Source organism: Quercus lobata, chromosome 2 (assembly GCF_001633185.2).
Source record: "Quercus lobata isolate SW786 chromosome 2, ValleyOak3.0 Primary Assembly, whole genome shotgun sequence".
Classification (NCBI taxonomy): domain Eukaryota; kingdom Viridiplantae; phylum Streptophyta; class Magnoliopsida; order Fagales; family Fagaceae; genus Quercus; species Quercus lobata.
This window is the reverse complement of record NC_044905.1, coordinates 31,865,080-31,880,572: the sequence shown is the minus strand read 5'-3', so window position 1 is coordinate 31,880,572 and position 15,493 is coordinate 31,865,080. Positions and strand designations below refer to the sequence as shown.

At 33.2% G+C, this 15,493-nt stretch overlaps 1 protein-coding gene across 1 annotated transcript; it reads right to left on the bottom strand.

Annotated features, from left to right (window-relative positions):
* Positions 1 to 7,146: 7,146 nt before the first annotated feature.
* Positions 7,147 to 14,038, bottom strand: LOC115977892 (ABC transporter C family member 10-like). The gene is made up of 11 exons (XM_031099920.1): positions 11,972 to 14,038; positions 11,434 to 11,754; positions 11,251 to 11,337; positions 10,456 to 11,043; positions 10,213 to 10,377; positions 9,495 to 9,789; positions 8,668 to 8,882; positions 8,262 to 8,567; positions 7,906 to 7,969; positions 7,596 to 7,835; positions 7,147 to 7,508 (listed from the first exon to the last, which is right to left on the bottom strand). Exons 1-11 carry the CDS (start codon positions 14,036 to 14,038, stop codon positions 7,384 to 7,386), a joined length of 4,473 nt encoding a protein of 1,490 aa, XP_030955780.1. The 3' UTR covers positions 7,147 to 7,383.
* Positions 14,039 to 15,493: the final 1,455 nt, after the last annotated feature.

Sequence of the window (15,493 nt, the reverse complement as noted above, 5' to 3'; positions counted from 1 at the left end):
AATAAAATTCAATCTTTATCTCAAAAAAAAAAAAAAAAAAAGATTCAATCTTTATCTCAAAAAATTAAAAATACTCAAAGAATCATCCAGCCATTATAAAGGTTCAATCATTATCTCAAAAAATTAGAAATAAAAATTCAGATAGACTCTAACTTGCATCCAGCCATCAAAACAACCATATAAACTCACCAAGACAACAATATAAATGCAGAAAAATTATCAAACATCAAATAAGATAAGCATAAACAAGTTTTATGGATATACCTCTATTTGGCAAGATAGAAACAGAGATGTCTTCTCTGAACCTTCTGTGAAGCTTTTTTTTTTTGGTTAAAATCTGTGAAGCTTTGAACGTGGGCTAACTTTGTTTCACTTTTCCCTCTAAAAGGTTTTTTTTTTTTTTTTTTTTTTTTTTTTTTTTTTTTTTTTTTTTTTTTTTTTTTTTTTTTTTTTTTTTTTTTTTTTTTTCTAGTGCACTGCTATACCTCTACCTCTGTTTCTCCATTTCCCTCCAAAAAGTTTTTTTTTTTCCGGTTGAGTTAAACAAATCCTCTAGTTTAAGAGTTTAACCCCAGTTAAGTGTAGTGTTCACATTTTAAATGACGTGGCAGGTATTTGGCCGTTGATGATTTTAAAAAAAATCTTGTTCGTGAACTAGAGCCTCTCCATTTCAAAGGGAAATGGAGAGGATCTGGATCCATATTTTGGTGGCCTTCTGGATGGGAGAGAGAACTCACTTATATATTTTCATTTAAAAATTAGTTATTATTACTTTTAAGGCTTGTTATAAAATTTTGGGATTTTTTTTTTTTCAATGGGAGGCATTGGAACCCTTTTGAAAATGTTTGGAGGGTAAAATAATTATATTACATATTTTCATGCATTGTGTGGGTTTGCGACTGATAATATCTAAAAGCTAAAACGTAGTATTTATTATTACAACGCTCATTTAGAGTCACATCAACTAGCATTTTGGTCTACATTGGTCCACTTCAGTCCAATTTGGTCCACAATGGCCCTTTTTGTCCACTTTAGTCTCATTTGGTCCACTTCGATTAATTTTGGTTCACATTGGTCTATTTAGTCCAATTTAGTCATTTTTAGACCAAAGATTCATTTTTTAAGTATTGGGCTCAAAAATTAATTTTTTTCCCCTTAATTTTTGGGTTGAAAAGTATGAAATTTAATTCTACTTGGGCCAAACTCTTTAATTTTGGACTTAAATACAAGCAACATAGACATTAGAAATTAGAGATGGCCTTAAAAAAAAATTGATAAATATTTAAAAGATTATCATAAAATTCAAGTTTCAATAATATAGGCATTATACTTAATTATATTTGGAAAGAAAAAAAAATTCTACAATTCTATACTTATATGATAATTTAAACTTAATGTAAGAAGTTACATGTGTTCCATGAGTCCAAATCTTCTGTCCTACTCTTTCTACTCTACAAATAAAAACATATCATATGCCCATCTATTTAATTAAAATGCTAGATTTATGTCATTTTCATATTTCAATTATTTTCTTATTTAAATTTATAATGAGACTTTGATTAAAAAAATCATCATATTCCCACCGCCATCACCGCCAAACTTTGCTGTAGTGGCTGTCTTCGTCAACACCATTAACGCCTCTGGTCACAGCCATTTGCCGTCGCCAAGCTAATACCACCGTTCACTGTCCTCTTCAATTTCAAACAAATTTCACCTCTACCAATGAAACCAACCACTTCGTCCCTCTCATACCCAATAAAAATCCCACCCAGCATCAAAATGAACGTTATATTAAGGTGTCTAATTCATATTATTCAAGCCTTCAAACCAGCCTTGTGGCTCTCCAAAATAGATCTCTTCAAGTTCAATCCCAAACACAGTCCCATATATATACAAGGCCAAACTCTCAACCCAGAAGCACCTCTTGATCACAGTCACCTTTGTACAACAAACTTATGGGCAAGGCTTCTTCATTAGCATTGCTGACAAACTCTCCAAATTGAATTCAGATTCTCAACGATTGCAGAGCAAAAAAGGTTTAGAACTTTCCAGTCTTGCAATTCAAAGATTGAAGTTTTCTGGAATTTTTCAAAAGCTAACTTTGATGTGGGACCTGAGCCAATCACTGGCTTTTTTTTTAATGGGTATGATAGGACGAAGTGACCAGACCATGGCCATAGGGGTTGATGGTGTCGGCAAACTTTTGATTGTGGTTCCAGTGATTGACTGGTAGTGGGAATGCGTAGAGTTTTTTATTTTTTATTTTTTTTATCTTAGAAAATTGAAATAAGAAATGGCATAAATTTAGCATTTTAATTAAATAAATGGACATATAACATATTTTTATTTATGAAGTTTTGAGTGGAACAAGAAAAATAAGACAGAAGATTTGGACTCATGTTCCATAGAATGGAGGAGTACATTTTAAAAAAAAAAATTCTTAGATATATTCAAATTAATCATTATTATTTATTGTTATTGAAAACAAAATATATTATATTTTCAATTTCATAAAACTTATAAAAATAGTGGATGAGAAAGAGGAGTACATAATGTCTGTTATCATAGTGGAGCAAAAAGAGTGGGCAAGACTGAGTAGTTGATTTAAAATTGAAGGTTGTGCAAACGTGCATGTAAAGAAGCTTTGAGTTTGATTAAAGGTGAGTTTGGAATTAGCTTTAAGCTTTAACTTTTAACTTTTACGTATATCTTTTTAAAACCTCATTTTTTTCGTTTTTTTCTCACTTTTTCAATTTTTTCAAAGTATAAGTATATTTTAACTCATTTTCATAAAAAAGATTTCAGTAATAATCTAGATTAAGTTGTTTCCAAACAGATATTAAGTCAAGTGAGCTTAGCGGGGAACAAATGCAAAATTGTGCATAGGCTGGCTCAAAGTTTTCATGGAGGTCATTTAAGAACTAATAGAGGTAGAACTTATTTCGATAAGTATATATTTGTTTGACCTCATCTTTTTTTTTTTTTTTTAAGAGATAATTACAATATACTACTAATCTCATAGCTCGAACCCTCCCCCTTAGACCTTCGAGCACTTTATGCATGAAGAAGTACCAATTCAGCTACCAAGCCCTTGAGCTTACTTGGACATTGCTTAAGATGGGTGAGTTGAACAGAGAGTTATAGCTCAAGAACAATTAGAGTTTGAAAATCTTAAGGTAAGGGGATCCAGGGCTTCTTTATTAGTGTTATAACTTCTAAATTCAATTAGCCGATGTCTTATATGATGAGTGTATATGCTATAACTTTTTTTTTTTAAGAGGAAATTTATTTTTTTTACCAATTCAGCATATTTATTAAGTTATTATCTATATCAATATATATCTAAAAGCTGAAGTGTAACATATATTGTTGCTACGCTCCAGTTAAGCCACATCAGTGCCATATAATAATTAATTTTCTTTCTTTCTTTTTTATTTTTATTTTTACCAATTGCCATTTATTGACTCTCTTCTTAAATTCAGATGTTACTTTATCTCCAAATCTATCATGTGTCTCTCCATTAACTCAAACTCTTGAGATGCCACTATCATATGAAATTCTTATAGTCATCGATACTTTTATCTCCAAATCTGTCGTATGTCTCTTCATTAATCCAGACTCTTGAGATGCCGCTATTATATGGAATTCTTATAGTCATCGATAGATTGCAAACTCCTCACCTCCTCACTTCTTCTTCTTTTTTTTCTTTTTTTTTTTTTCCTATAAATTTTCAATTGTTTTCTCTTTACAAATTGATCAGTATGGTCTTCAATGGGATGGTTCCTTGAGTGTTTTTTCCATTCTTTCGGTCATGGCTCAAGTCCGTCTACCAAAACCCAATCAAATGAGTGCAAGAGACAAATAGTGACTCTAAAGCTTGCAAACGAAACTGAAGCAAATGAGAGGTGAACATTAGTAGCCCAAGTCCAAAAGGTATAAACTCACAATGAGTTTTGCTATTTGTATTATTCTTATTCTTTTTTTATTTATTCCCATCTCATTACTAGAAAAAAAAAGTATTTTAATTTTGGGATTTCATAATGAACGCAATTGAGTTTTCATGGTCTCAAAACTTCTTTTTCTTTTTCAAAATTGATTTGAGTTGGGCATTTGATCATGTTTGTTATAAATTGTTTCATGGTTTCCCTTCTCTAGACTGTAGGATTGTTACACTCAATATGTTTGCTATATTGTATGATAATTAACTTCAATGTGATGTTTTTATTTTGGTCTTTGTTTTATAGTAAGAGTGTTATTCATTTTCATCAAAGAGAAATTGCTATAGTTCTCTTTTTCCAATCGTCTTATATGTCGAAATAAATTTAATTTTTATCTCTGTTTCATTTGTCAATTTCTCAACAGATGTCAATGATCAAGACTCGCAATCACTGGAGGCTTTTTAATCTATTGAAGGTCATACTAGGTAACCATTCTTTTCTTAGAACCTTTTGAAGGAAAGGTGAATAAATTTGTTGCTTTTCTTGGGTGGCGCTTGATAATTTTCTTTTTATGGTTCAATACACATCAGCTATATTAGATTTTCATTTCTTTATACTAATAATTTGTTGTTTATTGTTTAATTTGATTGTTGTTGTCCCAGAAATTGTGGGAAAATGGAAGAGAAAAGAAAGTAGAGTTTGAATCTTACATTTTTTTTTTGTTTATCAAACTTGGGATGTAACAGTTAATTTTTTTTTTTTAATCTTAATTTTTTAAAGGAAACTCTAATCCTTCAAAGTATATCAGTTTAAGTAGACTATTGTGTTGTGGCTAGAATTTTTGTTTTTGGGATCTTAGTTGGCCTGTTTGGTTGACGAATAACTTTGGGGATTGTTTAGCTTATGAGCAATTTCTTGGTATTTTAGGAGTGAGGAAATTCAAAGAACTGAATTATTTTTCAATTCCATTAGTACCTAGCTTTATGCTAATTGTTGTGCAGATAGAAAACTAATTGGCTCTTGATTTTTGAATACCTATTTATAATACTGTGTACATGAACAATAATTGGGTTTTTAATTTTAGATTTTGAATTAAGCTATTTTTTTGAACAACTTGATTTTCTTTTTATAATTTTCTCTTCTTATTATCTAGAATACTATGTACATGAGTTTTAGACAAAACTTAACAATACTATTTCTTTTGAATTTTACTATTTCTTCCCTCATTAAACATAATATGATATAGTTGATGTGTTCCAATGAAGGCATAAACAATTACTATTTTTGGGGCATAGCAACTAATACAATTTGATAACTTCCTGTAGCCATTTGAAATTCATTAACTGGAATGTTAATATACATCTTCTCCGAGGCAAGAACAATTGGCCGAGTTTAGCAAGTTTGCCACCAACTTTGACCACGTTATGGCAATACAGGTGACTCACTTACTTACAATTCATATACGCACTATTTTGATTTTATGTGGGAATTCAGAACAATGACAATTGAGTGATTTGTATATGGACACAATGATAAATGTTTGTAGTGGAAATGGGTGGAATCAATGGCACATTACTATTTGACAATTTGGTCTTTGATGAAATTGATATAAGTGAGGGTCTATTAAATTTGATCATTTTGCTGAAGTAAGGTTTGTTTAATATGTATTTTATTTATTTACCTTATTGTAAATAAGTTTTTGTACATGATGATTCTAACCTATAAAACTTCACTTTACTTTTTTTTTTTTTTTGGTGGTCTTATTCTTTTCTGTTGACAACTAACTAGACATCACTTTAGGAATTAAAGATTTAGTAATTGGTACAAATGTTTCACCTCAAAATCTAGAAGAATTAAAATATGATACAATCTCATCATGGGAAGAAAAATAGGAAATCTAATGTTGTGCTGGCATGTCCCTCCATTATTGGGTTACAAATATCATATCTAAAAAAAAAAAAAAAAACCCAAAATAATATAATGATATATTTGTAGAGATAGAGAGTTGGAAAAAACTTCTAGAAATAGTTCAATTTTTTAGGAAAAACTATTTTCAATATATTTTAGAGAATAAATTATGGATTATATTATATTACAAAATAATTATATATTCCCACATATCACGTGGGTCTACGACTAGTGTATTATAATATTTGAGGAATACACTTCAATTATTAATGTCATTAGAAAAATGTAAAAATTTAGCTATTGTCATATTGTTTGTGTAAATTAAATTAGCAAATATTAAATTACTTTTCTAACTTATTAGCATAATTATTCTTTTCACATTCTTCATTGTGTGTGAAATTGTTTTCAATAGATTTTATTTGAAATGAGTAAGTTTCGATCACAATTTTCCACAACTTTTTTGCCACAATTCTAAGTGGCAAATTGTGAGTGGTAACCATCACTTACCCATGGACCTAATATTTTTTTCACCAATCATACTTTGCCAAGTCACAGTTGTGGCAAGAAGTTGTGAACTCTTAGCCGTTTCCATTGAATATACTTACAAAACAAGTTTTGCACAAGAGAGCACTTAGAGAGTCCTTGTGGTCCAAAAGACCTCTCTCCTTTTCTTTTGTTGTTGGCTATTTGAACAACTGAGAGAGTTTTGTTCTTGATCTAGGGCCTTTGTTTTGCATCCCCATGAAATTGCCAACATCATAAAAGAACCATGCCAAGTGCTCGATCAAATACCCATTGTATTTGTATGTATTAGCCTACTTATGTGAATCCCAGTTTGAATGTTTGTGAGATTGAAACCACATAGCCAAATGAAAGCAAATCACTATACAAAAAGACTACACATGTTCTACAACTATTGAAGGCAAGTGGGTCATTTGTAGAGGTTGCATAGAGTCAAGGCTAGCAAAGGTTTTGTAAGTTGCTGACGATATATTTTTTTGTGAATTTTCTATGAGACTATTTGCATCCTATAATGATTTTTCCATTGGAAATGTTTTCATTTGTTTTCTACATCGTGACCAATCCTTATGTTAGTATCTTTATTGCTTTGAGTCTTTGACCGTTGATTTGGTTTTAATATAAATATATATCTGTTGGGTATATGATTTTTATTTGTTGTGTTTAACTGATAAATTTATCATTGTTGCAAGGTTAAACATTGGCCTTAAACAATATTTTTTACTAAGAAACAGATATATCAACAATTTCATTCATTTCAAATGATAAGACGATTCATTTTGAAAAATACAAGGACTAACTTGATGCATAAGATTCATTGAAAAAGAACATGACATTTGGGTGATGTGTTTAGGAACCAAAGGTATATTTCAACCCAATTACTAACAAGGCCTGAAGAAATTGCACATGGGCATTTCCTAGCAGCAGCTTAATTTTGTATTTCCAATCACATGATGCACAGTCTTGCTAGGAAATTGAGAAAACTATTATACCCAGTTGTTGCATCTAGTAGGCTTCGTTAGAAATCTTCTGAGTAAACGCTTCCACTTGCAGAATGAGACCAATATTCCTTGACAAGCTGACCAAAAAGTGAACCCTCCTTGTTCATCAGCTTTAATGGCTCATCATACTCTGCTATTTTCCCTGTTAATGCAAAGTAATATATCAAATCCACTATAATTGAAAAGACGGTATAGTTCTTTTACAAGAACGCAGGGATACATCACTCACCATCGCTGATAGCAAGCACCTTAGTGCAGTCCATGACAGTTGGTATCCGATGGGCCACTGTTATTACAGTGCAGTCTGTGAATTCTGTTCGTATAGTTTTCTGAATTAGAGAGTCTGTTGCATTGTCAATTGATGCGGTGGCTTCATCAAGCACTAGTATCTGACTTCTCTTAAGTAATGCACGTCCCAAACAAAATAATTGTCGCTGTCCAAGGCTCCAATTTGATCCATCTTGCATTACTGCAATGTAGATTATTAGTTGTGATTTTCTAACCTAAGGATATGAAAACATACATACACAATTTCTTACCTAAGGAATCCAGGCCCTCCTTTTTTCCACAAATAGTCTCTCGAAGTTGACATTTTCCTAGAACCTGTAACACAATATAATAAATACTCTTGAGTTAATTAGCAAGAGTAAGCAAAGTACAACTGTTATTAGTTCTTGGATGTCGGTATGATGGGAATTAGTTTCCTTTAACCACTACAAGTTGACAGAACATCGAAATTGATAACATTTCCAGCAACCTGCCAGATGACTATAAATATTGAATCCAGCTATTATTAAAAGAGTGTAATAATAAAAAAAAGCATCTTAACAAGGTAGATTGCAATGCACAATTCTCAGTCCATCCTAATAATTAAAACAGGTTATAAAAACCGTACCTCCCATATTTCCTCATCAGTATGATTTGATAGGGGGTCTAGATTGTATCTCACTGACCCACTAAAGAGTGTTGGATCTTGTGGTATGATTCCTAGACGTGATCTTAGATCATGAAGCCCAATTGTAGAAATGTCAATTCCATCTATAATGATCATTCCCTCAGTTGGCTCCACCAGACGAAACAAAGCACTAATAAGAGTTGTCTTTCCACTACCAGTGAGGCCAACGATCCCAATTTTGTGCCCTCCTTCAAAAATGCAACTTATGCCCTGAAGAACTAGCGGAGCATTGGGCCGATACCTCACCTGATTGATGCCATATAATAATAACAATTACATTTCCATAATTCAAGAACTTGTTGATGTATAGAGTAATACTCTCTGCAATTTCTTTTCTTTGGTTTACCTTCAAATCACATATTTTCACTTGTCCAACCACAGGCCAATTGTGCATAGGTTGGTGACCTTCTATTTCTTCTGCAGCTTCACTAGGAATATGCATGTATTGTTCTAGCCTTTCTACAGAGGTAATTGAAGTTTCTAGCAAGCTCCAGTTTAGGACAAAAAAAACAACATATACATTTAATGACAGACCGTATGACAGTGCCATGCCAACATATCCTGCCATCACATAGTAAATGTTGGTCAGAAAATACAGTATAGATAGATTTATAAACTAGCCTCCAATATCAGTAATATAGCTTGCTCAATTATATTTTAGAAGCAAAATAAATTGTATCTTGTACTACCCATCCCTGATTTTATAAATCCCAAATTTTGTAGCAAGTCGGGCATGTTGCTGACGCAAAACCAACAGATGCCTTTGGTTGACTAAGCTAAAGGATGTGAGGGTATAACCATAAAGAAGTCAAGTTTCGGAGTGACTAATTCATGCAAGGAATCCTAAGGAATGCCCAAATGATAAAATAAAAAAGATGGAGGAGCTTCAGTTAAGATGGTTTGTACATACAGAAGAAGCAGATCACTTCTATTACTGGGAGAGAGAAAATGGAATAATGGTATTTTTAGTTGCAGCCTGTGTTGTAATTGTTCCAAGTGTAAAGGCATGGGTTGTATTACTGGTTGGAGGGGTTGGATTTACATGTTGCTTATAAGAAATGCATATCTAAAGCTTAGAGAATTGATAATCATGAGATGTAGTAGCACCGCAAGAATTTAACTGAAACATATAAGATTATTATAATTCAATTGGGTTAAGTTGATATTACTAACCAGAGGCAGAAGCTCCAAGATGAAGCAAAGTCATGGAAAGTGCTGAGAATGAGAGAACAATTGCACATAGAATTTCCACACGTTGGATCAGCCACTCGTTTGTTGAAAAATTATGAAAGCATGGACTTGCGTTTCTGTCAATAAGGTTCAAGTTCTTTACAAAGAACCGCTCCTCCTCTCCAAAAGCTCTAATTGTCATGGCTCCAGCAATGGATTCAGCAAGATGGCTGACGATTAAAGACTTGGTTGTACCATCTGTTCGCATCAATTCTTTTGCAGAAGCAAAGTAGTATCTCTATATTTCCGAACAAAAACAGGTTCAGTATTTATTTGTTGAGAAGGCTGCAGATAATAGGAAAAGGAAGACACCTCTGGATGTGGATGGAGATTTCTATTTTGTAAGTATTTCATTATGACATCAAAGAATGTGGTAAACATTCAGAAACATAGAAAATCCAGAGTTTTAACTTATGTCAGTTGACAACCAGTGTATTAGAAAATACTAACATCTTAAATGTCAAGCTATTGGAAAACCAAGTACTAAACCACCAATTGGAGAATTGAGAATGCACTGATGCCACACCCTAAGTAAATACATAGATCATGCAATATGTCAAAATAATTACCAGAGGCATGGACAAGGGAATGTTCCCTTTCAATAAATATAAAAATTTTGTGAAAGAATCATTCTGTTAATTGTTATTGGTGCGTGTATTACCTGTAACAGTATGGTCAGATAAACCATGGGAATTATGAGAAACAAGATTGGCCAGGTTAGAAGAGCTAATATTGCATAGCTAGTGTACATAAGCATAGATGCCCCAAGAGCGAAACTTAATTTGAAAGCCACATCAAGGTCGATGATAGTCAAATCAGACGATACCTAAAAAAGTAACCATTAGTGTAAGCCCAACTGTGTTTTTCTTAAGGAAAGCATATAACTTCAGTTTTGAACTCTTACCCGGTTGAGAATCCTTCCCAGAGGTGTTGAGTCATAAAACGACATTGGCGCCCGGAAAAGAGAGGTCATCAGTGTAGAAAAGATCAAACGCGATGCCCCAAAACTTAAAGTAACTACATAAAAGGATCTAAGAAACAAAAAAAGTACTAGGATACATGCAATCACTGAGTAAACTGTGATAAGCTCCACTCTATTTACATGAGAATCCTGGATGTGAGCAGCTAACCAGTAGCTTTGAATAATTTGAACAAATATGAATATGATATGGCATATGGTTGTCAAGGAGAAGTACAAAAAGCCGTTGTTCTTATTCAGATACTGTATGTAAGGCTTAAAACCAGTGTCTCCAGTTTCTCTTTCTTCTTGTTTAATCAATTGATCTCCTAGAGATGACATTAACTGCTTCTTGCTATAATTCTTCTTAATTTCACTTTTGGAGGGTTCAAATTTTCTAAAAGAAGCATACTTGGCTTGTCTCTCAAAACCAACAGTGTCATGGTGTACACTAACAAGATTTTGAAATTCTTGACTAGAAGCCGCCAACTCATCATATTTAGAAGCTCTTAGTATATCCCCCTTAGTCATAAACTGCCAACAAAATGAAGTTTATTTAGTCCTAGAGTTTTTCACTACACTTCCAGCAGATAATTGAAAATGTTTAGTAAAATTAATGGAAAATGAAATCTCAGTTATTTTCAAGGTATCAGAACCATAGTGGTGAAAGTAACCCCAACCAAAATTAATAAATAAATGAAAGACACAGAGAAAACAGCACAATTTCACTGGTATACCAACCAAAACAGAATCAAATGCAGGAAGGAAGTCAACTTGGTGAGTCACCAACAAGACTGTCTTCCTAGATAGAGCTCCCATCACATATTCCTGGACACAAGGCATATTAGATTTTTCTTTCCTTGAAAAAAAAATGAATAAAAGAGTACTACTAGAAAAATCCTATTGGATGTTAAAAATAATTACATGAAATAGTGTGGTGGAAGTATGTGCATCAACAGCGCTGAATGGATCATCCAAGAGATATACATCTGCATCCTGATAGAGTGCACGTGCAAGTTGAACACGCTGCTTTTGTCCACCGCTCAGAGTAACTCCTCTTTCTCCTATTTCTGTGAGATCACCATATGGAAGCATCTCGAGGTCTTTTATTAGGGAACATATTCTAAGCACTTCTTGATATCTAAGAATATCCATGGGGGACCCAAACAGAATGTTTTCTTGTATAGATCCTGTCTGGATCCAAGATGTCTGAGAAACATATGCTATCTTTCCATAGGCAGTAACCTGAAAATATAGATCCAGAAAGCTTTATTAACACTTTTATCGTATAAGAATTATGAAATCTACATGTAATTGATGCATAAATAATTAATCGGGAAAATATCGTATGCTCTAGATATTAGTAAGAGGGAGACCTAAGTCTCATGAAAAATTTAAAATATACAATTCTCTACTTGAGGGCTTAGTCTACTCCATGGATAAGGAATAAATGATTACTTACCATGCCCTTGATGTTTGGCACCTCTCCAAGAATTGCAGTTAGAAGGGTAGATTTACCTGATCCAACCTCTCCACAAATAGCTACCTTTTCTCCTGGTTTCACAAACAAGTTAATGTTTCTTAGTATGACATTTTCTGAATCAGTCTCCCAAGATATTTCACTGGCCCTCATAAATATGGAGTGCTCCTGCTCTTTCCCATTGCACTTTCGCCTTGTATTTCTGTTCTCCAACTCAGGCTCCTCAAGAAACTTGACAATTCGGGTTAATGAAACCTTTGCTTCAATGAACACTCCTGCAACATCAGGGATCATCCTAATAGGCTCCTGAACAATGCGTAGACTTGATAGGAACATGAATACATTACTAGTAGAGAGTGGAATTCCAAGGAAGTAGCATGACCAAAAGGTGGCAGTTGATACTAAAATCTGAGATGACCAAAATAAAGACACATAATGCCCCTTTTGTGATAAAACTGGTAGTATCCACTTGGATTCTTCTTTCCTTAACACTTCTATGACATTCTTAAAATGTTTCTCCCAGGCATACAACTTCAAGACCTTCATATTTGCAAGAGCTTCTGTAATGGCCTTTAGCCTCTTATCTTGTGCCACCATAAGCTTGGTCTGATATTTATGCTGCAATTTGGCTAATGGAGAAGTTGCAATCACAGTCAGTATGATTACAATTAAAGCTCCAACAGTTGCCAGCCCCATAGCATAGTAAACAATAGATAAAGCAATACATAGCTGAATGATTGTTGACCATATCTGATGGAACCAGTATGGGAATTCACCTATTCTATAGGCATCTACTGTGACATAATTCATTATCTGGCCAGGAGAATGAGTAACCTTAGCAGCATTTGAGAGTTGCAGTTGCTTTTGATAAATAGCTGCAGACAAGGAGGATCTTACCTGGAGACCAATCAATCTGGTTCGGAAGAACCATTGCCTCTCAGAGAATGACTCTAAACACTTTGCCACAAAGAGTCCTCCTGCCAGTGCATAGCCCTCATATTTAAAAGCTTCTTTGCCATCTGCGATCTCAATGAAGGCTTTAAGAAACAATGGACCAGTGGACACTGTGAGGACCTTGATCAATGCAAAAAATCCAGAAATTAAAATTTCTCTCTTATGGCAGGAAAATATTACAGAGAACATTGAAGGAGATTCATATGTTGCTTTCTGTTTCTGCTTGCTTAGTTGCTTCTTAAACATTAAGTAGCATGTTTGAGCCTGGTCTTCCTGCCTTAACTGCGGAATATCATTTTCCTCAAGAATTTTCTCTTTACCCTGCTTCATTAATGGATTCAACCACCAAAATGTCATAGTACTAAGAAATCCAGCTTTTGCAAAAGGAGTAACATTTTCATTAGAACAATTTTCACCTTTGGCATTGTCGTCTTCACTTTGCAAAGGTGCATAGGAAGTATCATAACTAAAATATGGATCAGTTTCCACAAGCTTGTGTCCCCGAAAAGCACACAAGAGAAGCAGGACTGCTCCTGGAAGGGACAAAATATCCAATATCATCTCCATAGTTGCCATTTTGTCCACAATAATAACCCAAAGAGATGAAAAGTAGAGGAATCCAGCATACATGAAGGCTACAATCGAACAAAGCTTTGCAGTTGTGGTGTGCTGAAGGCGTACGCTGTCAATAATTACTGTAAAATCCAGCATCAACCATGTGAACCCTTGGAATAGCATTTCTAGCCATCCATGCAAAGGTAAGATGGTTCCTGTTGCATTGAGTTCCTTATAACATATCCAAAACCCAGATCCCAAGTAAGCCAAACCCAGACCACCATTAAAAATGGCTGAAAAAATCAGAATTGGAGAGAAGCGTTTAGACTTTAATGGCTCTATTCTCTTCCTTAAGAATGTTCTAAACAGTACCAAATATACAAACATGAGGAGAAATAGGAAATTAACAGAAATGACCAAACAATTGTTGATGCATGTATTTGGATCGATTATGGATAGAAAACCATAACTGCATCTCTTTCCAACTTCACTTGAACACTCAGAATTCCCACAGAATACAGTCCAGAAACCCTTTTCCATTCCGATTCTTTCAGAGCAGAAGCTTCTAACAAGAAGCCTTATGTTGTTGATAGGCAATCCAATTTATAGAGCCTAGAAGGAAAGAACAATTAAACCGGTGAATAATTTCAACAAGTTAACAACCATTTCTTACAATATTACAAATAGGTTTTCATCATAAATTTCACTAATATTAATCCTACAAAACTATTTTTCTTTCATGTGAAATACAACCTTTCCTTTTCATGCTAGCTAACACTCAAATATGGAGTTTGTAGTTTAGTTAACCATGTTCTGATATGGCACTTTCTAAATGTCCTCAAGAGTATAAAGCCAATTCTTGTATATTATCCTAGTTTCAGTGAAAGCCAATTCTTTTATATTTTCCTAGTTTCAGTTTATTGTTCTAGAAATCCTACTCTTATTTGTACTACAAGTACTGTAATCCAAGGACTAATCCTCCTAAGTTGGAAGAAAAAAATGAGAAAGGAAAATTTGTTTGAGATTCAAAAGACATAATTACCCCTATTACCTCGTTATTTCAAACTACAATAATGTAATAATAGAAATTTACTTTAATATCTTTTTACTTTTCTATCCTTTCTGACAAACACATGTGATAGAAAACTAAAATCTTTTATATCTTTCTATTAATCTTCTCAACATTTTTCACTCTCTCACTTTTCCATTCTTTTAGCTTAAGATTAGCTTAGGGATAATCTACTATGTATGCTCTTCAACCGATTCATTGTAACACATAGAATTAAGGGTCTGTTTGGTTGAGGAGATGAAAAAATGGGAGAATAAAAAATGGTAGAAGGATAGAAAAAATTTAGTTTTTTCTCATGTGTTTTGGTTGGAGAGATGGAAAAGTGAGGGAAGAAAAACTCTTTTATTTTGTTGAGAAGAAAAATGAGAGGATGAAAAATATAATTTTACAAATTTGCTTTCATGCCCTTATTGGATAAAAATAAAATAAAATAAACAAATTAGAGGGAAAAAATGGACAAACCGAAAAAAAAAAAAAATCAAAACGAAAAACAAAATGAATGAGAAGTACTAGGGAAAAAAAATAAAACCAAAGGAATTTTAAAATAAATAAATAAAAGGAAACAAAAAAAAAAAAAAAAAAAAAAAAAAAAAAAAGAAAGAAGAAGAAGAAGAAGAAGAAGAGAAGAAAAGAAGAAGAAGAAGAAGCAAGAAAAGGCCAAAGAAGAAAACACACCAAAAAAAAAAAAAAAAAAAATACCCCTTGGGTCAAGTGGGCTTTTTGGTTTTTTTTTTTTTTTTTCTTTTTCATTTTTTCCCGGTTTTCACTTCTATTTTCTCCCTTTGGTGGGCTCAGAAAAATACACTCGGATTCCACCCGTTTTTCCCTTTTTAAAGTCCATCGAACCAAATTCTCCAAAAAAAAAAAAAAAAAAAAACATTTTCTCTCTCCTTCTCTTTCCTATTTTTTCTATCTTTCCTAAAATT